The sequence below is a fragment of the Coregonus lavaretus genome, assembly GCF_964263955.1.
Source record: "Coregonus lavaretus genome assembly, chromosome: 7".
NCBI classification, from domain to species: domain Eukaryota; kingdom Metazoa; phylum Chordata; class Actinopteri; order Salmoniformes; family Salmonidae; genus Coregonus; species Coregonus lavaretus.
In genome coordinates, this window is record NC_139994.1 from 8,494,427 (window position 1) to 8,521,091 (window position 26,665).

At 43.1% G+C, this 26,665-nt stretch overlaps 1 protein-coding gene across 1 annotated transcript; it reads left to right on the top strand.

Annotated features, from left to right (window-relative positions):
* The first annotated feature begins 1,093 nt into the window (after window positions 1-1,093).
* Window positions 1,094-23,949, top strand: LOC311132751 (histone acetyltransferase KAT2B). Its single transcript, XM_084166047.1, has 18 exons — window positions 1,094-1,382; window positions 2,152-2,278; window positions 2,636-2,781; window positions 2,916-3,002; window positions 3,110-3,291; window positions 4,318-4,509; window positions 4,619-4,722; window positions 4,888-5,013; window positions 5,148-5,287; window positions 6,345-6,553; window positions 14,397-14,523; window positions 14,796-14,906; window positions 15,078-15,221; window positions 15,346-15,460; window positions 17,308-17,338; window positions 17,485-17,548; window positions 17,712-17,796; window positions 21,502-23,949. Exons 1-18 carry the CDS (start codon window positions 1,182-1,184, stop codon window positions 21,693-21,695), a joined length of 2,385 nt encoding a protein of 794 aa, XP_084022173.1. The 5' UTR covers window positions 1,094-1,181; the 3' UTR covers window positions 21,696-23,949.
* The last annotated feature ends 2,716 nt before the right edge of the window (window positions 23,950-26,665 follow it).

Sequence of the window (26,665 nt, forward strand, 5' to 3'; positions counted from 1 at the left end):
CTGAGGAACACATATGTTTCTTCTGTATCCCTCTACGTTTTGATAACTGTGAAAATCTCTCTAGGACAAGAAATACTTGTATTAATATATTTGCCTGAATTTACCACCCCCTCCCCCCCAAAAAAAAGAAAGAATTAAAGGAAATAAATGCTAATTGGCTGCTAAAGTGGCTATCATAAATAACTACAAATGCCATGATGATCTGGATGATACTGCCTAATCGAGGCAAAGGTAAGAATCTCTGGATGAACTATCTAATGTTATCTAAATGTAGTAATGAATCAATTGGCTACATTTCTTTAAATTGACAATTCTGTGAACTGTCTTGTGCAAGTTTTAAATTGACACAATACCTGTTAGCAAAAGTGTCAGCTAGAGATGACGTGCAGGAGCTTGCAGGGATTTGTAGTTTTGCATGATGTCTACTTTTGATGGAAGTTAGCATTTTTTAATCTGAGAGTAAATAGAGCCGAATGTATTGGTAAGTAACCTTGTCCAAGAGAGATTGGCATGCTTATCAAAACGTCACGCCAGGGTAAGCCTACAAAAACACAGCCCTTATTTTAAGTGTTTCTAAAATCCCCTATAGTAAAAATGAATGGTGAAAAGACTATTGGAACCATTTCCCTGTTCGACCACTATATTTTATGGTTATTTTGACACCTCCACTTTGGGGCTCTATGCACACAAGCCTGTGTAGGACTCATTAGAACATATAGTGGATAAGAACAGGCACTAAATCAGACGGGGGGAAAGAACATCATCAATGTTCTTTCCTACACAGAAAATCATACAAAACTATTCCCTGATGATCTTCTGAACTTCCTAATACCTTTCTTATGCATTTCAGTCACCTCAAACCATACTTCCTTCAGATTGACCTACTGTCAAAAGTGCTGTAAAACTGATTTATAATAGACTGTCAAAGCCCCAATTAATATAAATTGATATCAAAAAAAGTTTGGGAACCCCTGGCCATGCATACTCTCTGGAATACCCATTTTGTCTCCCCTAGTGGAGGAAGAACGGACCTACAATGACAAATAAAAAATAAGGATCAGCGCATTGAGCTATTAAAAAAAAACGGATCAGCGCCATGTCTGATTCTCCAGTTGTGTAATAGAGAACAGGACACCTAAACAATTTAATTCCAGGGTCGGGGATCCCGTTCGGTCTCGAGGATGTCCGGGAGCGCAGGGATTCAGCAGGGCTCCCCGGCCATCGGTGCAGCGGGATCGGCGCCTGCGGCTCCGGGAGCCGGGGGAACGGAGGGTTCGGGCGCCACGGTAGGGTCGGCACGAATCGCCGTGAAGAAGGCGCAGCTCCGCTCCTCCCCGCGCCCGAAAAAACTGGAGAAGCTCGGAGTTTATTCATCTTGCAAGGTAGTTTTAAGTCGTCCATTATTACATTATTTAGCAATTCTACATTTTGTAATGTTTTGCAAGTGGATTGTGTATCAGATGCTTATTGGTTTGCAGTGCTACCAAAATGCAAGCGCAGCAAAGGAAGCCATTGCTGCGCTTGCATTTTTTCATATCCCTCATGCTCTAGTTATGCAAAATGATCCTATTGGAAATAAACATCAGGAAAAAACCGACTAAATGATCAGCCTGGCGCTCCCATATTTACTATTACAATGTAAAAATATTTATTTCTAGGCGGGAGTGGACTGTAAACATTCTCTTGGCTCTTTGACAAATTCAGGTTAGCGAGCATAATGCCTTGGTGAGTAATGCCTCAAGCAAGGGGAGTGTACGGGGCGTAATTCACCCCACTGGAATAGTGACAGTGTATTTTTGCGGTCTGTCAGCGCACCGTGGTAAATAGAAAGTATTTATTGCAGTTATATATCATCTGCAGGGAGAGAGAGTGTCTTTGTTTTGACAGGGTGACAGCTGCTGGGTGCAGAGTTTGTTGTTGTGCCTTGGCTCATGTCCCTGTGCACAGCTCGGCTCCAGCTAAGAGTTGTAGTGAGAGAGAGGGCAGTCCCACCAGGCATTGCCTAGCTATGCCACTTTGTAGCCAAGCTGTCTGTCTTTGTCAACTTGTGCATATATCAGAGAAGTTCAATGGGATTTTTCCTATTACATTATGTTTCTAAACATGTGTGTGTGTATGTGTGTTTCTAACCCTTGCAACCCTGTGCTGTAGGCTGAGGGGGCCTGTAAGTGTAACAGCTGGAAGAGCCAGAACCCCCCTCCCACACCACCCAGTACGGACCAGCAGCCCAACACTGTCAACCTTCAGGAGCCCTGCCGTAGCTGCTCTCACACACTGGGTAAGACTACGGGGACAGAGGGTTGAGGGAGAGGGTTGAGAGAGGAGACGTTAGGAGGGGTTGCCCTGTGTACCTGAGGGGGAGAGAGGGTCAGAGGGGGGACATGGGGATGCGGTGCCACTGCCACGTGTACCAGAGGAAGAGGGGGGGGGGGACAGAGAGCATGCAGTGTGCCCTGAAGGCAGGCAGGCAGGCAGGAGAGTGAGATGTGGGTGTAAGGGCATGATGGCAGGTGGAATGTTCTAGAAATCCAGGTAATAAGGAGGTAACAGGTTTTCAGGGGCACATTGGTCATCAAAACAAAAGTCTGCCTTCTCTCTCTCGCTCTCTCATTCTCTCACTGTCTCTCCTTTTCAGGTGATCATGTGACCCACCTGGAAAACGTCTCAGAGGAGGAGATGAACAGGCTTCTGGGTATTGCCCTGGACGTGGAGTATCTGAACACATGTGTCCACAAAGAGGAGGACGCTGACACCAAACAAGTCTACTTCTCCCTCTTCAAGGTAGGCCACAGCTCAACATGTCAACAACACATTACTTTCAGTGCATCAATTTCCTTCTTCTTCTTCTTCTTCTTCTTCTTCTTCTTCTTCTTCTTCTTCTTCTTCTTCTTCTTCTTCTTCTTCTTCTTCTTCAGCTGTTGAGGAAATGCATCCTACAGATGGGCAAACCTGTGGTGGAGGCACAGGAGAGTCCTCCGTTTGAGAAACCTAGCATCGAACAGGCAAGTGTACACACACAAGCCTAGCAGAAAAATAAAAATTCAGATCACACTTACACAAGATGTACACATTATATTTTGTTTACATGAACTCTGTGTCACTTCAACAGGGGGTGAATAACTTTGTCCAGTACAAGTTCAGCCATCTTCCCTCCAAGGAGCGTCAGACCATCGTGGAGCTGGCCAAGATGTTCCTCAACCAGATCAACTACTGGCAGCTGGAGACACCCTCACAGAGACGACAGCGGGCGCCTGCTGATGATGCCGCCGGGTACAAAGTCAACTACACCAGGTAGCAGGAGCCCTTTGATGATACGATTGCAACTTCTGGCAGGCGCGCTTTGATGATGCGTTCACAGTAATGACATGTTTATTCCTAATGCACTGACCACACTGTGGGCTGGCTTAAAGTTCTTAATGCTTACATGCTGACTACACCAGGCACGCCATCCAACACATGTAGATTTTGTCCATCCACACCAGACGTGATCAGGACACTCAGGTTTAAATATCAAAACGAGCCAACTATATTAATTTGGGGAAAGGTCGAAACACATATGAAAGATTCATGGACATTTAGCTAGCTAGCTTGCTGTTGCTAGGTAATTTGTCCTGGGATATAAACATTGTGTTGTTGTTTTATCTAAAATGTACTATGTCCTTTTTTTTCTGGATCTTTGTAGAATTTTGACCCATTTTGAGTCACACAAAATTATGTGTTCACTACTTTGACAATTAGTCCACAGATAAAAGGGGAAACCTAGTTTGTTTCTAGTAATCTTTTATTCTCCTTCTTTTGTGGATTTTATATGGTGGTTGGCAACCAATTTTAAGGGGTATTAACGCAACCAACTGGACTGGAGTGTGGACCTAGTTCATCTTTCAATCACCAACGTGGGTATATGCACCTAAAAACCAATGACGAGATGGGAGAGGTGGGACTTGAAGCGCGTCAAGCATCTAAAATAGAACCAAGTTCAACAGATTCTATTTTAGCGCCTGGCTACGCAGATGCTCGTTGACGCGCGCAAGCAGTTTGGATTAAATGATTGAATAATATGTATGTATACATTTATTTAGCAATGCTCGCGCACGCAACGCAGGTGGTGTGGTCAGCATGTTATGGGGGGTGCCCAGTGTTTTCTCAAACACTTAAACATAGGGTAGCCATAACTTGGTACCAACAGATACACTGTCCTCCTAGAGTTGATTAATTTTCTCTTCATACCAATAGATGATGCGTACATTTCATGCAAATTCTATCACCATTATATAACCTAGAATCAAACCCACATTTTTGTGGTGTGTTTTCCCCCAGATGGCTGTGCTACTGCAACGTCCCCCAGTTCTGTGACAGTCTGCCGCGGTACGAGACGACCCAGATCTTTGGTCGGACCCTGCTGCGCTCCGTCTTCACTGTAATGAGGAAACAGCTGCTAGAGCAGGCCAGGCAGGAGAAGGATAAGCTACCCCCAGAGAAACGCACTCTCATCCTCACACACTTCCCCAAGTAAGACACACACTCTTCACACACACACACACGTACACACGCATGAGGTAGAGGAGGATTCCTAGTCTGTGTCTACAGTAGGTGTGATGATGATATCTGTGTGCCATAGATTCCTGTCCATGTTAGAGGAGGAGGTGTACAGTCACAGCTCTCCCATCTGGAGTGAAGACTTCCTGGCTGGATCCTCAGGAGGACCGATCCCCATCCATACAGGTAAAACACACCTGACCTTTAGCCAGCTTGTCCAACACAATCTCACTTAGAGTTTTACCTTGCTTCAAAAAGTTGAAGTTGGGAAAGTTGTGATGTGATTGATATGATGAATGCTACTCTCCATTGCTAAAGTAATCTGATGAGCTCACCTGTGTATAATGACAGTGATCAGTGCGCCCCCGGTGGCCAGGCCTCTGTACTACAGCACCAGCCCAGTAGCAGTGGACCCATCCAGCTGTGGCAGTGTCAGTCCTGCCAGGAAGACCGCCTCTGCTCTGGAACCCAGTCCAGGTAAACACAACAGGTTCTACGCACAGATCTAGGATCAGCTTAGCCTCCACAAATTTTAATCTTAACCATTAGGGGTCAAATCTCTCTTTAGATCAGTTTCTAGGGGCAACTTGACATATGATATACCTGTGTAGGTGGGCAGAAGCGGAAGCCATCAGAGCCCCTCCCCCATGAGGAGACTAAGAAGCTCAGGATTGTTGGGGACATCCCCATGGAACTCATCAACGAAGTCATGGCAACCATCACCGACCCTGCCTCCATGCTGGGACCAGAGGTAACATCAAACTCTATTCAATCAGATCCGCTTTAGTTGACATCCTTATAGCGGTTGTTTTGGCGGTGTCTGAGGAGAACTGTGTTAGAGCTGTCAAATCCACAGGTGGCTCCTGGCATTATACCTAAAGCAGACATTGCCATTGGCTGCACGGAGTCGCATTAAGAGAAATCCCATGCAGCCTTGTTTGCAAGTTTGACCACTGGAATGCACAAGAGGCTGCTGAGGGGAGGACAGCTCATAATAATGTCCGGAACAGAGCAAATGGAATGGCATCAAACACCTGGAAACCATGTGTTTGATGTATTTAATACCATTCCACAAATTCCACTCCAGTTATTACCACGAGCCCGTTCTCCCCAATTAAGGTGCCACCAACCTTCTGTGCTGTAATGTGAGATGTAATATACACCTGATTAGGATGATTGAAATCCTAATTATTTTGTTTAATGATTTTTCAATTTGAGAGTAATTATTTCTATATAGCCTACACTTTCTCGTTCTGAACTTCTAACTCGAGTGGGGTCGGTGTGGCTTTGTGACAATGATCGCAAGAGCAGCTGCTCACTGATATGACGGCTCCAACGCAGTTTCACCTCCAACACCACCAAAACATCCGCTATGCGGCTGTCTGTTATCACCGGTTAACACTTGATCTGATTGTATCTAGGCCTCAATCAGTCCAATATGTAGTCATCAATACTTCCATCACTTGAGTCCAACACATATCATCAATACTTCCTTTACTTCAGTCCAACACTTAGTCAACAATACTTTAATCACTTAACACTCTCTATTCCATCTCAGTTAAAAAGTTAGTGGATATTAGATTGTATGTTTGACTTGCAGTTTAGAACCCCCCAGTAAGTCAATGTTTTAGAGGCAGTATTGAGGTTTGAAGGTGATGATGATGGTGAAGCTACTGCTGCTGCTGACGATAATGATGATGATGGGACAAATATAAGGACACTGCTAAATCAAAATGAGTGCTGTAATAGGACTTGATGATGATGATGAGGAAGGCTGACGTCATCCCCCTCCCCCTCCCCACCCCCAGACCAGTCTGCTGTCGGCCCACTCAGCCCGTGATGAGGCGGCCCGCCTGGAGGAGAGGAGGGGGGTGATAGAGTTCCATGTCATTGGGAACTCCCTCAACCAGAAGCCCAACAAGAGGATCCTCATGTGGCTGGTGGGCCTCCAGAATGTCTTCTCTCACCAGCTGCCTCGCATGCCCAAAGAGTACATCACACGCCTCGTCTTCGACCCGTGAGTGTTACCATAGAGTTCTACCCTGACTGACTGACCACCATAGAGAAAAATATTCCCAACTTTGTAGCACAAATGAGTAGGTGTGTCCAAACTTTTGACTGTCAAAAGTTTGGACACACCTACTCATTCCAGGGTTTTTCTTTATTTTTACTATTTTCTACATTGTAGAATAATAGTGACGACATCAAAACTATGAAATAACACATGGAATCATGTCGTAACCAAAAAAGTGTTTAACAAATCTAAATATATTTTATATTTGAGATTCTTCAAAGTAGCCATCCTTTGCCTTGAAGACAGCTTTGCACACTCTTGGCATTCTCTCAACCAGCTTCATGAGGTAGTCACCTGGAATGCATTTCAATTATTAGGTGTGCCTTGTTAAAAATTAATTTGTGGAATTTCTTTCCTTCTTAATGCGTTTGAGCCAATCAGTTGTGTTGTGACAAGGTAGGGGGGGTATACAGAAGATAGCCCTATTTGGTAAAAGACCAAGTCCATATTATGGCAAGACAGCTCAAATAAGCAAAGAGAAACGACAGTCCATCATTACTTTAAGACATGTGGGTCAGTCAATCTGGAAAATGTCAAGAACTTTGAAAGTTTCTTCAAGCGCAGTCGCAAAAACCATCAAGCGCTATGATGAAACTGGCTCTCATGAGGGCCACCACAGGAAAGGAAGAGTTACCTCTGCTGCAGAGGATAAGTTCATTAGAATTAACTGCACCTCAGATTGCAGCCCAAATAAATGCTTCACAGAGTTCAAGTAACAGACACATCTCAACATCAACTGTTCAGAGGAGACTGTGTGAATCAGGCCTTCATGGTTGAATTGCTGCATAGAAACCACTACTAAAGGACACCAATAATAAGAAGAGACCTGCTTGGACCAAGAACAATGAGCAATGGACATTAGACCGGTGGAAATCTGTCCTTTGGTCTGGAGTCCAAATTTGAGATTTTTGGTTCCAACCGCCGTGTCTTTGTGAGACGCAGAGTAGGTGAACGTATAATCTCCGCATGTGTGTTTCCCACCGTGAAGCATGGAGGAGGAGGTGTGATGGTGTGGGGGTGCTTTGCTGGTGACACTGTCAGTGATTTATTTAGAATTCAAGGCACACTTAACCAGCATGGCTACCGCAGCATTCTGCAGCAATACGCCATCCCATCTGGTTTGCGTTTAGTGGGAATTTTATTAGTTTTTCAACAGGACAATGACCCAAAACACACCTCCAGGCTGTATAAGGGCTATTTGACCAAGAAGGAGAGTGATGGAGTGCTGCATCAGATGACCTGGCCTCCACAAACCCCCAACCTTAAATTTTTTTTTTTTTTTTAATTTCACCTTTATTTAACCAGGTAAGCCAGTTGAGAACAAGTTCTCATTTACAACTGCGACCTGGCCAAGATAAAGCAAAGCAGTGCAATAAAAACAACAACAACACAGAGTTACATATGGGATAAACAAACATACAGTCAAAAACACAATAGAGAAACACAATAGAAAATCTATATACAGTGTGTGCAAATGTAGTAAGTTATGGAGGTAAGGCAATAAAATAGGCCATAGTGCAAAATAATAACAATTTAGTATTAACACTGGAGTGATAGATGTGCAGAAGATGATGTGCAAATAGAGATACTGGGGTGCAAATGAGCAAAATAAATAACAATATGGGGATGATGTAGTTGGATGGGCTAATTACAGATGGGCTTTGTACAGGTGCAGTGATCGGTAAGCTGCTCTGACAACTGATGCTTAAAGTTAGTGAGGGAGATAAGAGTCTCCAGCTTCAGAGATTTTTGCATTTCGTTCCAGTCTTTGGCAGCAGAGAACTGGAAGGAATGGCGGCCAAAGGAGGTGTTGGCTTTGGGGATGACTAGTGCGATATACCTGCTGGAACGAATACTACGGGTGGGTGTTGCTATGGTGACCAATGAGCTAAGATAAGGCGGGGATTTGCCTAGCAGTGATTTATAGATGACCTGGAGCCAGTGGGTTTGGCGACGAATATGTAGTGAGGGCCAGCCAACGAGAGCGTACAGGTCACAATGGTGGGTAGTATATGGGGCTTTGGTGACAAAACTGATGGAACTGTGATAGACTACATCCAATTTGCTGAGTAGAGTGTTGGAGGCTATTTTGTAAATGACATCGCCGAAGTCAAGGATCGGTAGGATAGTCAGTTTTACGAGGGCATGTTTGGCAGCATGAGTGAAGGAGGCTTTGTTGCGAAATTGAAAGCCAATTCTAGATTTAACTTTGGATTGGAGATGCTTAATGTGAGTCTGGAAGGAGAGTTTACGGTCTAACCAGACACCTAGGTATTTGTAGTTGTCCACATATTCTAAGTCAGACCCGCCGAGAGTAGTGATTCTTGTCGGGCGGGCGGGTGCAAGCAGTGTTCGATTGAAGAACATGCATTTAGTTTTACTAGCATTTAAGAGCAGTTGGAGGCTACAGAAGGAGTGTTGTATGGCATTGAAGCTCGTTTGGAGGTTTGTTAACACAGTGTCCAATGAAGATGTATACAAAATGGTGTCGTCTGCGTAGAGGTGGATCTGAGAGTCACCAGCAGCAAGAGCGACATCATTGATATACACAGAGAATAGAGTCGGCCCGAGAATTGAACCCTGTGGCACCCCCATAGAGACTGCCAGAGGTCCAGACAACAGGCCCTCCAATTTTACACATTGAACTCTATCTGAGAAGTAGTTGGTGATCCAGGCGAGGCAGTCATTTGAGAAACCAAGGCTATTTAGTCTGCCAATAAGAATGCGGTGGTTGACAGAGTCGAAAGCCTTGGCCAGGTTGATGAAGACGGCTACACAGTACTGTCTTTTATCGATCGCGGTTATAATATCGTTTAGGACCTTGAGCGTAGCTGAGGTGCACCCATGACCAGCTCGGAAACCAGATTGCATAGCGGAGAAGGTACGGTGGGATTCGAAATAGTCGGTGATCTGTTTGTTAACTTGGCTTTCAAATACTTTCAAAAGGTAGGGCAGGATGGATATAGGTTTCAGACGATTCGAAAGAGAGGTTGAAAAGGCTAGTAATAGGGGTTGCGACAATTTCGGCGGCTAATTTTAGAAAGAAAGGGTCCAGATTGTCTAGCCCAGCTGATTTATAGGGGTGCAGATTTTGCAGCTCTTTCAGAACATCAGTTGTCTGAATTTGGGTGAAGGAGAAGCGGGGGGACATGGACAAGTTGCAGCAGAGGGTGCAGAGCTGGTGGCCGGGGTAGGGGTAGCCAGGTGGAAAGCATGGCCAGCCGTAGCAAAATGCTTGTTGAAAATCTCGATTATCATAGATTTATCGGTGGTGACAGTGTTTCCTAGCCTCAGTGCAGTGGGCAGCTGGGAGGAGGTGCTCTTATTCTCCATGGACTTTACAGTGTCCCAAAACTTTTTGGAGTTAGTGCTACAGGATGCACATTTCTGCTTGAAAAAGCTAGCCTTTGCTTTCCTAACTGATTGTGTATATTGGTTCCTGACTTCCCTGAAAAGTTGCATATCGCAGGGGCTGTTCGATGCTAATGCAGTACGCCACAGGATGTTTTTGTGCTGGTCAAGGGCAGTCAAGTCTGGGGTGAACCAGGGGGTATATCTGTTCTCAGTTCTGAATTTTTTGAATGGGGCATGCTTATTTAAGATGGAGAGGAAAGCACTTTTAAAGAACAACCAGGCATCCTCTACTGACGGAATGAGGTCAATATCCATCCAGGATACCCAGGCCAGGTCAATTAGAAAGGTCTGCTCGCTAAAGTGTTTTAGGGAGCGTTATTTAGAGTGTAAATTAGTCAGGATGATATCTATGAGGGTGCCCATGTTTACGGATTTAGGGTTGTACCTGGTAGGTTCCTTGATAAGTTGTGTGAGATTGAGGGCATCTAGTTTAGATTGTAGGACGGACGGGGTGTTAAGCATATCCCAGTTTAGGTCACCAAGCAGTACGAACTCTGAGGATAGACGGGGGGGCAATCAATTCACATATGGTGTCCAGGGCACAGCTGGGGGCTGAGGGGGTTCTGTAGCAAGCGGCAACAGTGAGAGACTTATTTCTGGAAAGGTGGATTTTTTGAAGTAGAAGCTCAAACTGTTTGGGCACAGACCTGGATAGTATGATATATCTCTACAGTAGATTGCAACTCAGCCCCCTTTGGCAGTTCTATCTAGACGGAAAATGTTGTAGTTGGGGATGGACATTTCTGAATTTTTGGTGGCCTTCCTAAGGCAGGATTCAGACACTGCTAGAACATCAGGGTTGGCGAAGTGTGCTAACGCAGTGAATAACTCAAACTTAGGGAGGAGGCTTCTGATGTTAACATGCAAGAAACCAATTGACCTCAACCCAATTCAGATGGTTTGGGATGAGTTGGACCACAGAGTGAAGTAAAAGCAGCCAACAAGTGCTCAGCATATGTGGGAACTCCTTCAAGACATAGTTTTGATGTCTTCACTATTATTCCACAATGTCGAAAATAGTAAAAATAAAGAAAAAGTTTGGACACACCTACTCATTCAAGGGTTTTTCTTTCTTTATTTTTTGACTATTTTCTACATTGTAGAATAATAGTTAAGACATCAAGTGGTACAGCGAGTGGCACAGCGGTCTAAGGCACTGCATCTCAGTGCTTGAGGCGTCACTACAGACCCCCTGGTTCGATTCCAGGCTGTATCACAACCGGCCGTGATTGGGAGTCCCATAGGGCGGCGCACAATTGGCCCAGCGTCGTCCGGGTTTGGCCGGTGTAGGCCGTCATTGTAAATAAGAATTTGTTCTTAACTGACTTGCCTAGTTAAATAAAGGTTAAATAAAAATAAATAAAAACATATGCTGAGCACTTGTTGGCTGCTTTTCCTTCACTCTGCCGTCCGACTCATCCCAAACCATCTCAATTGGGTTGAGGTCGGGGTATTGTGGAGGCCAGGTCATCTGATGCAGCACTCCATCACTCTCCTTCTTGGTAAAATAGCCCTTACACAACCTGGAGGTGTGTTTGGTCATTGTCCTGTTGAAAAAGAAATGATAGGCCCACTAAGCCCAAACCAGATGGGATGGCGTATTGCTGCAGAATGCTGTGGTAGTCATGCTGGTTAAGTGTGCCTTGAATTCTAAATAAATCACAGACAGTGTCACCAGCAAAGCACCCCCACACCATAACACCTCCTTCTCCATGCTTTACGGTGGGAAATACACAGGCAGAGATGATCCATTCACCCACACCACGTCTCACAAAGACACAGTGGTTGGAACCAAAAATCTCCAATTTGGACTCCAGACTGGTAACTCTATTGAACTTATCCTCTGCAGCAGAGGTAACTCTGGGTCTTCCATTGCTGTGTCGATCCTCATGAGAGCCAGTTTCATCATAGCGCTTGATAGTTGTTGCGACTGCACTTGAAGAAACCTTTAAAGTTCTTGACATTTTCCAGATTGACTGACCTTCATGTCTTAAAGTAATGATGGACTGTCGTTTCTCTTTGCTTATTTGAGCTGTTCTTGCCATAATATGGACTTGGTCTTTTACCAAATAGGGCTATCTCCTGTATACCCCTCTACCTTCTCACAACACAACTGATTGGCTCAAATGCATTAAGGAAAGAAATTCCACAAATTAACTTTTAAGAAGGCACACCTGTTACTTGAAATGCATTCCAGGTGACTACCTCATGAAGCTGGTTGAGAGAATGCCAAGCGTGTGCAAAGCTATCATCAAGGCACAGGATGGCTATTTGAAGAATCTCAAATATAAAATATATTTTGATTTGTATAACACTTTTTTGGTTACTACATGATTCCATATGTGTTATTTCATAGTTTTGATGTCTTCACTATTATTCTACAATGTAAAAAATACAGAAAAACCCTTGAATGAGTAGGTGTGTCCAAACCTTTGACTGGTAGTATATATATACACACACACATCTTAAAAAATATATTTTCCTTTATTATTTTCCCCTAACTCTACCACCCCTCCACTAATTGGAGTAAACTAGTGAACAACAACACTTAGGCTTCTACTTCCAGCTTATACATACTATACAGTGGGGAAAAAAAGTATTTAGTCAGCCACCAATTGTGCAAGTTCTCCCACTTAAAAAGATGAGAGAGAACTTGAATTGTCATCATAGGTACACGTCAACTATGACAGACAAATTGAGAAAAAAAAATCCAGAAAATCACATTGTAGGATTTTTAATGAATTTATTTGCAAATTATGGTGGAAAATAAGTATTTGGTCACCTACAAACAAGCAATATTTCTGGCTCTCACAGACCTGTAACTTCTTCTTTAAGAGGCTCCTCTGTCCTCCACTCGTTACCTGTATTAATGGCACCTGTTTGAACTTGTTATCAGTATAAAAGACACCTGTCCACAACCTCAAACAGTCACACTCCAAACTCCACTATGGCCAAGACCAAAGAGCTGTCAAAGGACACCAGAAACAAAATTGTAGACCTGCACCAGGCTGGGAATACTGAATCTGCAATAGGTAAGCAGCTTGGTTTGAAGAAATCAACTGTGGGAGCAATTATTAGGAAATGGAAGACATACAAGACCACTGATAATCTCCCTCGATCTGGGGCTCCACGCAAGATCTCACCCCGTGGGGTCAAAATGATCACAAGAACGGTGAGCAAAAATCCCAGAACCACACGGGGGGACCTAGTTAATGACCTGCAGAGAGCTGGGACCAAAGTAACAAAGCCTACCATCAGTAACACACTACGCCGCCAGAGACTCAAATCCTGCAGTGCCAGACGTGTCCCACTGCTTAAGCCAGTACATGTCCAGGCCCGTCTGAAGTTTGCTAGAGTGCACAGAAGAGGATTGGGAGAATGTCATATGGTCAGATGAAACCAAAATAGAACTTTTTGGTAAAAACTCAACTCGTCGTGTTTGGAGGACAAAGAATACTGAGTTGCATCCAAAGAACACCATACCTACTGTGAAGCATGGGGGTGGAAACATCATGCTTTGGGGCTGTTTTTCTGCAAAGGGACCAGGACGACTGATCCGTGTAAAGGAAAGAATGAATGGGGCCATGTATCATGAGATTTTGAGTGAAAACCTCCTTCCATCAGCAAGGGCATTGAAGATGAAACGTGGCTGGGTCTTTCAGCATGACAATGATCCCAAACACACCGCCCGGGCAACGAAGGAGTGGCTTCGTAAGAAGCATTTCAAGGTCCTGGAGTGGCCTAGCCAGTCTCCAGATCTCAACCCCATAGAAAATATTTGGAGGGAGTTGAAAGTCCGTGTTGCCCAGCGACAGCCCCAAAACATCACTGCTCTAGAGGAGATCTGCATGGAGGAATGGGCCAAAATACCAGCAACAGTGTGTGAAAACCTTGTGAAGACTTACAGAAAACGTTTGACCTGTGTCATTGCCAACAAAGGGTATATAACAAAGTATTGAGAAACTTTTGTTATTGACCAAATACTTATTTTCCACCAGAATTTGCAAATAAATTCATTAAAAATCCTACAATGTGATTTTCTGGATTTTTTTTCTCATTTTGTCTGTCATAGTTGACGTGTACCGATGATGAAAATTACAGGCCTCTCTCATCTTTTTAAGTGGGAGAACTTGCACAATTGGTGGCTGACTAAATACTTTTTTTCCCCACTGTATACATTTTACGGACACAATCTATTTTACAATAGTTATCTTTTGTTTGTTTTCAAGCTTATCTTTCCGCTACCCGTAACCACTCCAATCTATTTCTGAAGACCATCCAGTTTGATTTCTATTTTCCACATATTTTTAACTATGACATCAATGTTGAGGTGAATGAGAACATTGGAACTGTTCACTTCCTTTCCAAACAGGAAGCACAAGACTCTGTCGCTGATCAAAGATGGCCGTGTGATCGGAGGGATCTGCTTCAGGATGTTCCCCTCGCAGGGCTTCACAGAGATCGTGTTCTGTGCCGTCACCTCCAACGAGCAGGTCAAGGTATGAGTCTGCAGCTCTTCTAGCCTGGTCCCAGATCTGTTTGTGCTGTCTTTCCAACTCCTATGGTCATATTTGACATGACAGTGACCATAGGACTTGGCTATACACAAACAGACAAACAGTTCTGGGACCAGGCTACAGTTCCTTTTCTGGTCACATTTCTGTTGGTATTAACTGATATGACTGATATTTATTCTACTGCCATTGGGCTCAGTGCCTCACGCTTCTTGATTGGTCAGTTTTGACCTTTGACCCCTACCTATTGTTTAAAGGGATACGGCACTCACCTGATGAACCATCTGAAGGAGTACCACATCAAGCATGACATCCTCAACTTCCTCACCTACGCAGACGAGTACGCCATTGGCTACTTCAAAAAGCAGGTCAGTACATGATTGGCTTCTTAAAAAGATCAGAAAATGGCATTGGTTATCTTGCAATGTATTGTGAAACATCAATAAACTGTGGGTCTTTGCAAAAATTGACCATTCTTACATCTCTCTCTTTCTCTGTCTCTGTCTCTCTCTCTCTCCATCTCTCTCTCTGTGTCTCAGGGCTTCTCTAAAGACATCAAGGTTCCCAAGGCCAAGTATCTGGGCTACATCAAAGACTATGAGGGAGCGACGCTGATGGGCTGTGAGCTCAACCCCAGCATCCCTTACACTGAGTTTTCTGTCATTATCAAGAAGCAGAAGGAGGTGTGTGTGTGTGCCTACAACGTCTATTTGTATAATAAATTGAGTTACCTAAGTTCTCTCTCTCTCTTTCTGTCTCTCTCCCTTCCGCTATCGCTCCCTCTCTCTCCCTCCCTCCCTCTTTCAGATCATAAAGAAACTGATAGAGAGAAAGCAGGCTCAGATCAGAAAGGTCTACCCAGGACTTTCCTGTTTTAAGGAAGGAGTTCGACAGATTCCCATCGAGAGCATTCCTGGAATACGTACGTTTCTCCTCCTGTCATTATATAAGTCTACCTTCAGCATAGGTTCAAAGGATGCGTCCCAAATGGCACCCTATTCCCTACATACAGTGGGGGAAAAAAGTATTTAGTCAGCCACCAATTGTGCAAGTTCCCCCACTTAAAAAGATGAGAGAGGCCTGTAATTTTCATCATAGGTACACGTCAACTATGACAGACAAAATGAGAAATAAAATCCAGAAAATCACATTGTAGGATTTTTAATGAATTTATTTGCAAATTATGGTGGAAAATAAGTATTTGGTCAATAACAAAAGTTTCTCAATACTTTGTTATATACCCTTTGTTGGCAATGACACAGGTCAAACGTTTTCCGTAAGTCTTCACAAGGTTTTCACACACTGTTGCTGGTATTTTGGCCCATTCCTCCATGCAGATCTCCTCTAGAGCAGTGATGTTTTGGGGCTGTCGCTGGGCAACACGGACTTTCAACTCCCTCCAAATATTTTCTATGGGGTTGAGATCTGGAGACTGGCTAGGCCACTCCAGGACCTTGAAATGCTTCTTACGAAGCCACTCCTTCGTTGCCCGGGCGGTGTGTTTGGGATCATTGTCATGCTGAAAGACCCAGCCACGTTTCATCTTCAATACCCTTGCTGATGGAAGGAGGTTTTCACTCAAAATCTCACGATACATGGCCCCATTCATTCTTTCCTTTACACGGATCAGTCGTCCAGGTCCCTTTGCAGAAAAACAGCCCCAAAGCATGATGTTTCCACCCCCATGCTTCACAGTAGGTATGGTGTTCTTTGGATGCAACTCAGCATTCTTTGTCCTCCAAACACGACGAGTTGAGTTTTTACCAAAAAGTTATATTTTGGTTTCATCTGACCATATGACATTCTCCCAATCCTCTTCTGGATCATCCAAATGCACTCTAGCAAACTTCAGACGGGCCTGGACATGTACTGGCTTAAGCAGGGGGACACGTCTGGCACTGCAGGATTTGAGTCCCTGGCGGCGTAGTGTGTTACTGATGGTAGGCTTTGTTACTTTGGTCCCAGCTCGCTGCAGGTCATTCACTAGGTCCCCCCGTGTGGTTCTGGGATTTTTGCTCACCGTTCTTGTGATCATTTTGACCCCACGGGGTGAGATCTTGCGTGGAGCCCCAGATCGAGGGAGATTATCAGTGGTCTTGTATGTCTTCCATTTCCTAATAATTGCTCCCACAGTTGATTTCTTCAAACCAAGCTGCTTACCTATTGCAGATTCAGTCTTCCCAGCCTGGTGCAGGTCTACAATTTTGTTTCTGGTGTCCTTTGACAGCTCTTTGGTCTTGGCCATAGTGGAGTTTGGAGTGTGACTGTTTGAGGTTGTGGACAGGTGTCTTTTATACTGATAACAAGTTCAAACAGGTGCCATTAATACAGGTAACGAGTGGAGGACAGAGGAGCCTCTTAAAGAAGAAGTTACAGGTCTGTGAGAGCCAGAAATCTTGCTTGTTTGTAGGTGACCAAATACTTATTTTCCACCATAATTTGCAAATAAATTCATTCAAAATCCTACAATGTGATTTTCTGGAATTTTTTTTTCTCAATTTGTCTGTCATAGTTGACATGTACCTATGATGGAAATTACAGGCCTCTCTCATCTTTTTAAGTGGGAGAACTTGCACAATTGGTGGCTGACTAAATACTTTTTTCCCCCACTGTATGGGCCCTGGTCAAACGTAGGGCACTATATAGGGAATATGGTGCCATTTGGGACACAGTTAAAGGCACATCTCCAAAGAGGTAGCAGTGAAGTGGGGTAGTAAAGAAGTGTGTGGACAGTGTCTCTAGTTTAACTCAACTCTTTTTTGTCACCAGGAGAAACTGGATGGAAACCGGTGGGCAAAGGGTGAGTGATTCTTTCAGTAAAACAAATGTAAGGGCTTTTAAGTTTTCCTTCGAAAGCTTGGCCAGTGAGCTACCACTGTCATCGTCATGGTAACTCTGACAGAAAATGAGGTGATATCAACGTCCTGTTTCCTGTTGTGATCCCAGGAAAGAGCTGAAGGATCCAGATCAGCTGTACAGCACCCTGAAGACCATCCTACAACACGTTAAGGTGAGGGACACGCACATACACATGCATGCAAACTCACTCTCTCTCGCTCACACGCACGCACACATGCATGCAATCACCCACCCACTCACTCACTCTCAAATGCACACACACCAACTCGTAGCCCCACACACACAGGTTTCTCACTATGTGTTATGTGTTATAGAGTCACCAGAATGCCTGGCCGTTCATGGAACCAGTGAAGAAGACTGAGGCTCCTGGCTACTACCAAGTCATCCGCTTCCCCATGGGTATGTATGGCATTACGTATGGAACACATCTGTGGATGGGTCAACTCTTCAGGGGAAGGAATATAGCCATACATAACTTGTAAGCAAACAAATATGGATGATTGAATTGAGTCAGATACAGTGTCTTCAGAAAGTATTCATACCGCTTGACTTGTTCCACATTTTGTTGTGTTACAGCCTGAATTCAAAATGGATTCAATATATTTTTTTCTCACCCATCTACACACAATACCCCATAATGACAAAGTGTTTGCTAATTTATTGAAGAATATAATAATAATAATAATATGCCATTTAGCAGACGCTTTTATCCAAAGCGACTTACAGTCATGCGTGCATACATTTTTGTGTATGGGTGGTCCCGGGGATCGAACCCACTACCCTGGCGTTACAAGTGCCGTGCTCTACCAGCTGAGCTACAGAGGACCACAAGAAGGCCATTGAAGGCCGAAACGTCAATCTTTTAAACTTGTCTAATAAAACTACACATTTTTTTATGGTGAGCGAGCATTGCACCTTTTCCTGTCCATTTGAAAATGACATATAGAAATATCTCATTTACATAAGTATTCACACCCCTGAATCAATCCTTATAGAAGCACCTTTGGCAGTGATTACAGCTGTGAGTATTTCTGGGTAAATCTCTTAGAGCTTTCCACACCTGGATTATGCAACATTTTCCCATTATTCTTAAAACAATTCTTCAAGCTCTGTCAAATTGGTTGTTGATCATTGCTTGACAACCATTTTCAGGTCGGCCACTCAGGAACATTCACTGTCTTCTTGGTAAGCAACTCCAGTGTAGATTTGGCCTTGTGTTTTAGGTTATTGTCCTGCTGAAAGGTGAATTCATCTCCTAGTGTCTGGTAGAAAGCAGACTGAACCAGGTTTCCACTAGGATTTTGCCTGTGGTTAGCTCCAGTCCGTATATACAGTGGGGGAAAAAAGTATTTAGTCAGCCACCAATTGTGCAAGTTCTCCCACTTAAAAAGATGAGAGAGGCCTGTAATTTTCATCATAGGTACACGTCAACTATGACAGACAAAATGAGATTTTTTTTCTCCAGAAAATCACATTGTATGATTTTTAATGAATTTATTTGCAAATTATGGTGGAAAATAAGTATTTGGTCAATAACAAAAGTTTCTCAATACTTTGTTATATACCCTTTGTTGGCAATGACACAGGTCAAACGTTTTCTGTAAGTCTTCACAAGGTTTTCACACACTGTTGCTGGTATTTTGGCCCATTTCTCCATGCAGATCTCCTCTAGAGCAGTAATGTTTTGGGGCTGTCGCTGGGCAACACGGACTTTCAACTCCCTCCAAAGATTTTCTATGGGGTTGAGATCTGGAGACTGGCTAGGCCACTCCAGGACCTTGAAATGCTTCTTACGAAGCCACTCCTTCGTTGCCCGGGCGGTGTGTTTGGGATCATTGTCATGCTGAAAGACCCAGCCACGTTTCATCTTCAATGCCCTTGCTGATGGAAGGAGGTTTTCACTCGAAATCTCACGATACATGGCGCCATTCATTCTTTCCTTTACACGGATCAGTCGTCCTGGTCCCTTTGCAGAAAAACAGCCCCAAAGCATGATGTTTCCACCCCCATGCTTCACAGTAGGTATGGTGTTCTTTGGATGCAACTCAGCATTCTTTGTCCTCCAAACACGACGAGTTGAGTTTTTACCAAAAAGTTCTATTTTGGTTTCATCTGACCATATGACATTCTCCCAATCCTCTTCTGGATCATCCAAATGCACTCTAGCAAACTTCAGACGGGCCTGGACATGTACTGGTTTAAGCAGGGGGACACGTCTGGCGCTGCAGGATTTGAGTCCCTGGCGGCGTAGTGTGTTACTGATGGTAGGCTTTGTTACTTTGGTCCCAGCTCTCTGCAGGTCATTCACTAGGTCCCCCCGTGTGGTTCTGGGATTTTTGCTCACCGTTCTTGTGATCATTTTGACCCCACGGGGTGAGATCTTGCGTGGAGCCCCAGATCGAGGGAGATTATCAGTGGTCTTGTATGTCTTCCATTTCCTAATAATTGCTCCCACAGTTGATTTCTTCAAACCAAGCTGCTTACCTATTGCAGATTCAGTCTTCCCAGCCTGGTGCAGGTCTACAATTTTGTTTCTGGTGTCCTTTGACAGCTCTTTGGTCTTGGCCATAGTGGAGTTTGGAGTGTGACTGTTTGAGGTTGTGGACAACTGTCTTTTATACTGATAACAAGTTCAAACAGGTGCCATTAATACAGGTAACGAGTGGAGGACAGAGGAGCCTCTTAAAGAAGAAGTTACAGGTCTGTGAGAGCCAGAAATCTTGCTTGTTTGTAGGTGACCAAATACTTATTTTCCACCATAATTTGCAAATAAATTCATTAAAAATCCTACAATGTGATTTTCTGGATTTTTTCCCCTCAATTTGTCTGTCATAGTTGACGTGTACCTATGATGAAAATTACAGGCCTCTCTCATCTTTTTAAGTGGGAGAACTTGCACAATTGGTGACTGACTAAATACTTTTTTTCCCCACTGTATATTTTTTCCTGAAAAACTCCCCAGTCCGTAACGATAACAAGCATACACATGCTTGAAAATATGGAGAGTGGTACTCAGTAATGTGTTGTATTGGATTTGCCCCAAACGTAACACTTTGTATTCAGGACAAAAAGTTAATTGCTTTGCCACATTTTTTGCAGTATTACTTCAGTGCCTTGTTGCAAACAGGATGCATGTTTTGGAATATTTGTATTCTGTACAGGCTTCCTTATTTTAACTCTGTCAATTAGGTTAGTATTGTAGAGTAACTACAAAGTTGTTGATCCATCCTCAGTTTTCTCCTATCACAGACGTTAAACTCTAACTGTTTTAAAGTCACCATTGGCCTCATGGTGAATTCCCTGAGCAGTTTCCATCCTCTCCGGCAACGGAGTTAGGAAAGACACCTGTATATTTGTAGTGACTGGGTGTATTGATACACCATCCAAAGTTTAATTAATAACTTCACCATGCTCAAAGGGATATTCAATTTTTACCGATCTACCAATAGGTTCCCTTCTTTGCGAGGCATTGGAAAACTTCCCTGGTCTTTGTGGTTGAATCTGTGTCTGAAATTCACTGCTCGGCTGAGGGACCTTGCAGGTAATTGTATGTGTAGGGTACAGAGATGAGGTAGTCATTCAAAAGTCATGTTAAACACTATTGTTATTAGTTCATGCAACTTATTATGTGACTTGTTGAGAAATATTTTACTCCTGAACTTATTTAGGCTTGCCATACCAAAGGGGTTGAATACTTATTGACGCAAGACATTTCAGCTTTTCATTTTTTATTAATTTGTAAACATTTCTAAAAACATAATTCCACTTTGACATTATGGGGTATTGTGTCCAGTTACACAACAAAATGTGAAAAGTCAAGAGGTGTGAATACTTTCCATCCTAACAATGGGATTCCTTGTCCAGAGCGGAACAGCGGGCTGTCAAGCTCCCACCTATTCCTCTATTTATATGAATACTTTTTAAAATATTCAATGAGGGGTGTTGACGTCAATGTCTGTATTCAACGGAGAGTGAGATGCTATGCTGAATATGCATAGAGCGTCTTATTTATTTGATTTGATTTTGGGCGGAGTAAACCCTCTTGCTTCGCCTCTTCCTCTCTGGGATAGTTACCTACATGTTGTGCTGTGTGATTATCTCCAGACCTGAAGACGATGTCGGAGCGTCTGAAGAGCAGGTACTACACCACGCGGAAGCTCTTCATGGCCGACATGCAGCGCATCTTCACCAACTGTCGCGAGTACAATCCGCCAGAGAGCGAGTACTACAAGTGTGCCAACCTGCTAGAGAAGTTCTTCTACACCAAGATCAAGGAGGCAGGCCTCATTGAGAAGTGAAGAGATGGGAGGGGCTTCAAGGGAAATGGGAGGGGCTTCAAGAAAGAGGGAGCAATGGCTTAAGTCTAATGATTTCAAAAGGTACCAGTCAAAAGTTTGGACACACCTACTCATTCCAGGGTTTTTCTTTATTTTTACTATTTTCTACATTGTAGAATAATAGTGAAGACATCAAAACTATGAAATAACACATATGGAATCATGTAGTAACCAAAAAAGTGTTAAAGAAATCAAAATATATTTTATATTCCTCAAAGTAGCCACCCTTTGCCTTGATGACAGCTTTGTACACACTTGGCATTCTCTCAACCAGCTTCATGAGGTAGTCACCTGGAATGCATTTCAATTAACAGGTATGCATTCTTAATAGATAATTTGTGGAATTTCTTTCCTTCTTAATGCATTTGAGCCAATCAGTTGTGTTGTGACAAGGTGGGGGGGGGGTATACAGAAGATAGCCCTATTTGGTAAAAGACCAAGTCTATATTATGGCAAGAACAGCTCAAATAAGCAAAGAGAAACGACAGGCCATCTTTACTTTAAAGACATGAAGGTCAGTCAATCTGGAAAATTGCAAGAGCTTTGAAAGTTTCTTCACGTGCAGTCACAAAAACCATTAAGTGCTATGATTAAACTGGCTCTCATGAGGACCGCCACAGGAAAGGAAGACCCAGAGTTACCTCTGCTGCAAAGGATAAGTTCATTAGAGTTAACTGCACCTCAGATTGCAGCCCAAATAAATGCTCCACTGTATTTAGGTGTCCAAACCTTTGACTGGTACTGTATTCTTAATTTTTCTACTGTGTTCAACCAGAAAAAGATATCCAGTAGGGAGGATGATTTTAGGTTCATCAGTATACTCTCTTTTCTCTGATATACTCTCCCTTGCCCCACTCAGGAAAACAGATGTCCTACATAGAAACTCCATCTGTTCAGCTAATCTAACCCTACATCTGTTTAGCTAACCTAACCCTACATCTGTTTAGCTAACCTAACCCTACATCTGTTCAGCTAACCTAACTCTACATCTGTTCAGCTAACCTAACCCTACATCTGTTCAACTAACCTAACCCTACATATGTTCAACTAACCTAACCCTACATATGTTCAACTAACCTAATCCTACATCTGTTCAGCTAAACTAACCCTACATCTGTTCAACTAACCTAACCCTACATCTGTTCAACTAACCTAACCCTACATCTGTTCGGAGTCATACTACATGTAAGACATCACATCTGTGAAGAACTAGACTGTCTGAGAGATTTGGGGATGGATAGTCAGTCTATCAGTCAGTCAGTTACTCAGCAATTCAGTCTGTCTCAATATTGGTGGTACTGGGTCGTAATGGTGTAGGGTGAAAAGCCCCTAGATGCTGATTTTGGGTCAGTTTTGCACTTTCCCCACTAATGGTAAAGGTTAGGATTAGGGGATGGGAAGCTGATCCTAGATCTGTACGTAGGGGAAACCTCCCCCCTGTAACCATAGTAATCTGACTAGTTCTATTTGTATGTGTGTGTTACCCAACACGCATGTGATGTGTACGCATGACTTCAGATGAGGTCTGTCCCAGCATTTATGAGGGCAAAGTTTGTGTGTATGTTACTAGAGTTCATCCTGCCAAAAAATGAAAATATTTTTTTTAATCTGTATGAATCTTAACTATTTTAAACCTCTAATTACTCCATGTATATTTTCAATGTGCTGTATATTCTTCCTGGTTTGTTTTTAAACTGAAAGGAGGGGAAGCCTCTTTTCTTGAAGTTACCCTTCATGCTGGTCCATGTAAAAAGTCCCATAGGGCAAAAGGTGACCATGGAAATGCACTTATTTATTTTTTAAGCAGCTATTCAGCATCACATGGTGAATAAGAGCTTTTTTGTTTTCCATCGAGATGTTCTATGTTTTTAGAGAAATGCACGCTATGAACTAATGGCTAATTTAAGTATGTAGAGTTTATCCTTATTTATGTGCTGTAATTTTAAAAGAATAATGATTAATAAAATGTAATTAATTTATTCTGTTTTATTATTTGTCTCTAGCCGATTGATACCTTTGTACTTTGAAGATAAAATAAAAAAGATTGTGCAATACTATGTAGTTTTGCTGTTTTGTATAAAGATGTTTGTACTTTTCAAAATTTTAGGAGAAACCTGGATTTTGTAATATGTCTGTAAGTTATTACATGGCCTTTGTACTATTGGTTTGAATGACAGCCTATTTTATAGACTGATTAAAATAGAAGTGAATCTAATGGATTGGAGTTGTTTTTCCTGATACAAATGACACTGACTCGGACGTTCCCACTCAAATCCCACTTTGCACATCGATATAAAACAAAATAATGGAATTTCTTTCTTTCTTAATGTGTTTGAGCCAATCAGATGTGTTGTGACAAGGTAGGGGGGGTATACAGAAGATAGCCCTATTTGGTAAAAGACCGTCCATATTATGGCAAGAACAGCTCAAATAAACAAAGAGAAACAACAGCCCATCATTACTTTAAGACATGAAGGTCAGTCAATACGGAACATTTCAAGAACTTTGAAAGTTTCTTCAAGTGCAGTCGCAAAAACCATCAAGCGCTATGATGAAACTGGCTCTCATGAGGACCACCACAAGAATGGAAGACCCAGAGTTACCTCTGCTGCAGAGGATAAATTCATTAGAGTTACCAGCCTCAAAAATTGCAGCCCAAATAAATGCTTCATATAATTCAAGTAACAGATACATCTCAACATCAACTGTTCAGAGGAGACTGTGTGAATCAGGCCTTCATGGTCGAATTGCTGCAAAGAAACCACTACTAAAGAACACCAATAAGAAGAAGAGACTTGCTTGGGCCAAGAAACACAAGCAATGGACATTAGACCGGTGGAAATGTGTCCTTTGGTCTGGTCTCCAAATTGGAGATTTTTGGTTCCAACCGCCGTGGCTTTGTGAGACGCGGTGTGGGTGAACGGATGATCTCTGCATGTGTATTTCCCACCGTAAAAGCATGGAGGAGGTGTTATGGTGTGGGGGTGCTTTGCTGGTGACACAGTCTGTGATTTATTTAGAATTCAAGGCACACTTAACCTGCATGGCTACCACATAATTATGCAGTGATACACCATCCCATCTGGTTTGGGCTTAGTGGGACTATCATTTGTTTTTCAACAGGACAATGACCAAACACACCTTCAGGCTGTGTAAGGCCTATTTTACCAAGAAAGAGAGTGATGGAGTGCTGCATCAGATGACCTGGCCTCCACAATCCCCCGACCTCAACCCAATTGAGATGGTTTGGGATGAGTTGGACAGCAGTGTGAAGGAAAAGCAGCCAACAAGTGCTCAGCATATGTGGGAACTCCTTCAAGACCGGTGGAAAACCATTCCAGGTGAAGCCAGTTGAGAGAATGCCAAGAGTGTGCAAAGCTGTCATCAAGGGTGGCTATTTGAAGAATCTCAAATATAAAATTATTTGTTTAACACTTTTATGGTTTATGGTTAATACATGATTCCATATGTGTTATTTCATAGTTTTGATGTCTTCACTATTATTCAACAATGTAGAAAATAGTAAAAATAAAGAAAAACCCTGGAATGAGTAGAAGTGTCCAACCCTTTGACTGGTACTGTCTATATTTCTTAATTCCATTATTTTACTTTTAGATTTGTGTGTATTGTTGTGAAATGTTAGATACTACTGCACTGTTGGAGCTAGGAACAAAAACATTTTGCTACAGCCACAATAACATCTGCTAAATATGTGTATGTGACCAATAAAATGCGATTTGAGGAGTGATCTTGTTATTAGTCCCACCCTTCAGCTCCATTCAACCCCTCCCATCTATCTCTTAACACCATCTCTATTGGAATTTCTTTTTGCCATATATTTTTCAACCGTGCTGTGATGTTTCACAAAAGTTCTGAACCTTTCTATTCTCATCGTTTCTACAGATTGTAAATGAAAGATAAAAACATTTTTGCTAAAAGTATTATTATATTATTGATCGATTGACTATGACTTTTCAAATCACCCAGTAGTGCTATCTGCAGAGTTAAATCCAGGTAAATGTCGCAATTCTTTAGCCATTCCTGGGGCCTTAATAGGTAAGGGGGCTGGTGTACGTGCCCAAGGAATAATTACTTCAGCAGCATTGCCCGCTGGGAATGTCGTGCTTGTAATTACTACATCATATTGTTTATCTAGGTCTTGGGCTGTTACTCTTATGTCTATGGTCCACCTGTCTCCTTATTTTATTATCTTGATATCACAGTTACCCCCCGTGGTTCCACCCACACCAATAATCATCTGACCCTTGTTCCTTAATAGCGATCCCTTTCTGTACTTCTGTCATGGTTCTTGTTTGTGCAGGAATGGACATGCTAATCCTGTCTGTTTCTCTTCTTTGTCTTGTTCCTGTGCTTTTCACTATTTCCAGTATTCCATTTTCCTTATCCAGCTGTTTTGGTTTCCAATTTCTGTTAGGGGGACCAGCCCAAGGCAGAGAAATCAATGGTGGGGAGGTCTGGTGAGTCTTGGAGGTCTGGAAGGTCTTGGAGGTCTGGGATGTCTGGAATGTCTTGGAGGTCTGTCCCTCTACTGAGGGAATCAGCCAGAGTATGTAGCTCATCAACAGCATTCCTACTGCCCTCCTCCGCCATCCCCTGATCCTGGCCACCTCCAGAACAGAGTGGTGATTTTGCTGGAGCTTCCATCCACTCTCCTTCTTCTTCTGTTCCTGTTTCCTCTTCTTCAATATTGGGTGTTTCAGCATCCTCAGCTTCCTCATCTCTAGGTCGTTGGTTTCTGTGTGGTACTCTGGTGCAGTGGTTTAGGTGATACCAGGTCGAGCTCCCCTCTATCCGTATGGCCATTGGTGTAGCCTGGGTGACGATGTATGGTCCCTCACGTCTCGGTTCGTTCCACTTACTTCTGAAGACCCGGACGTAGACCTTGTCCCCTGGCTCTACTGGTCGTGGTG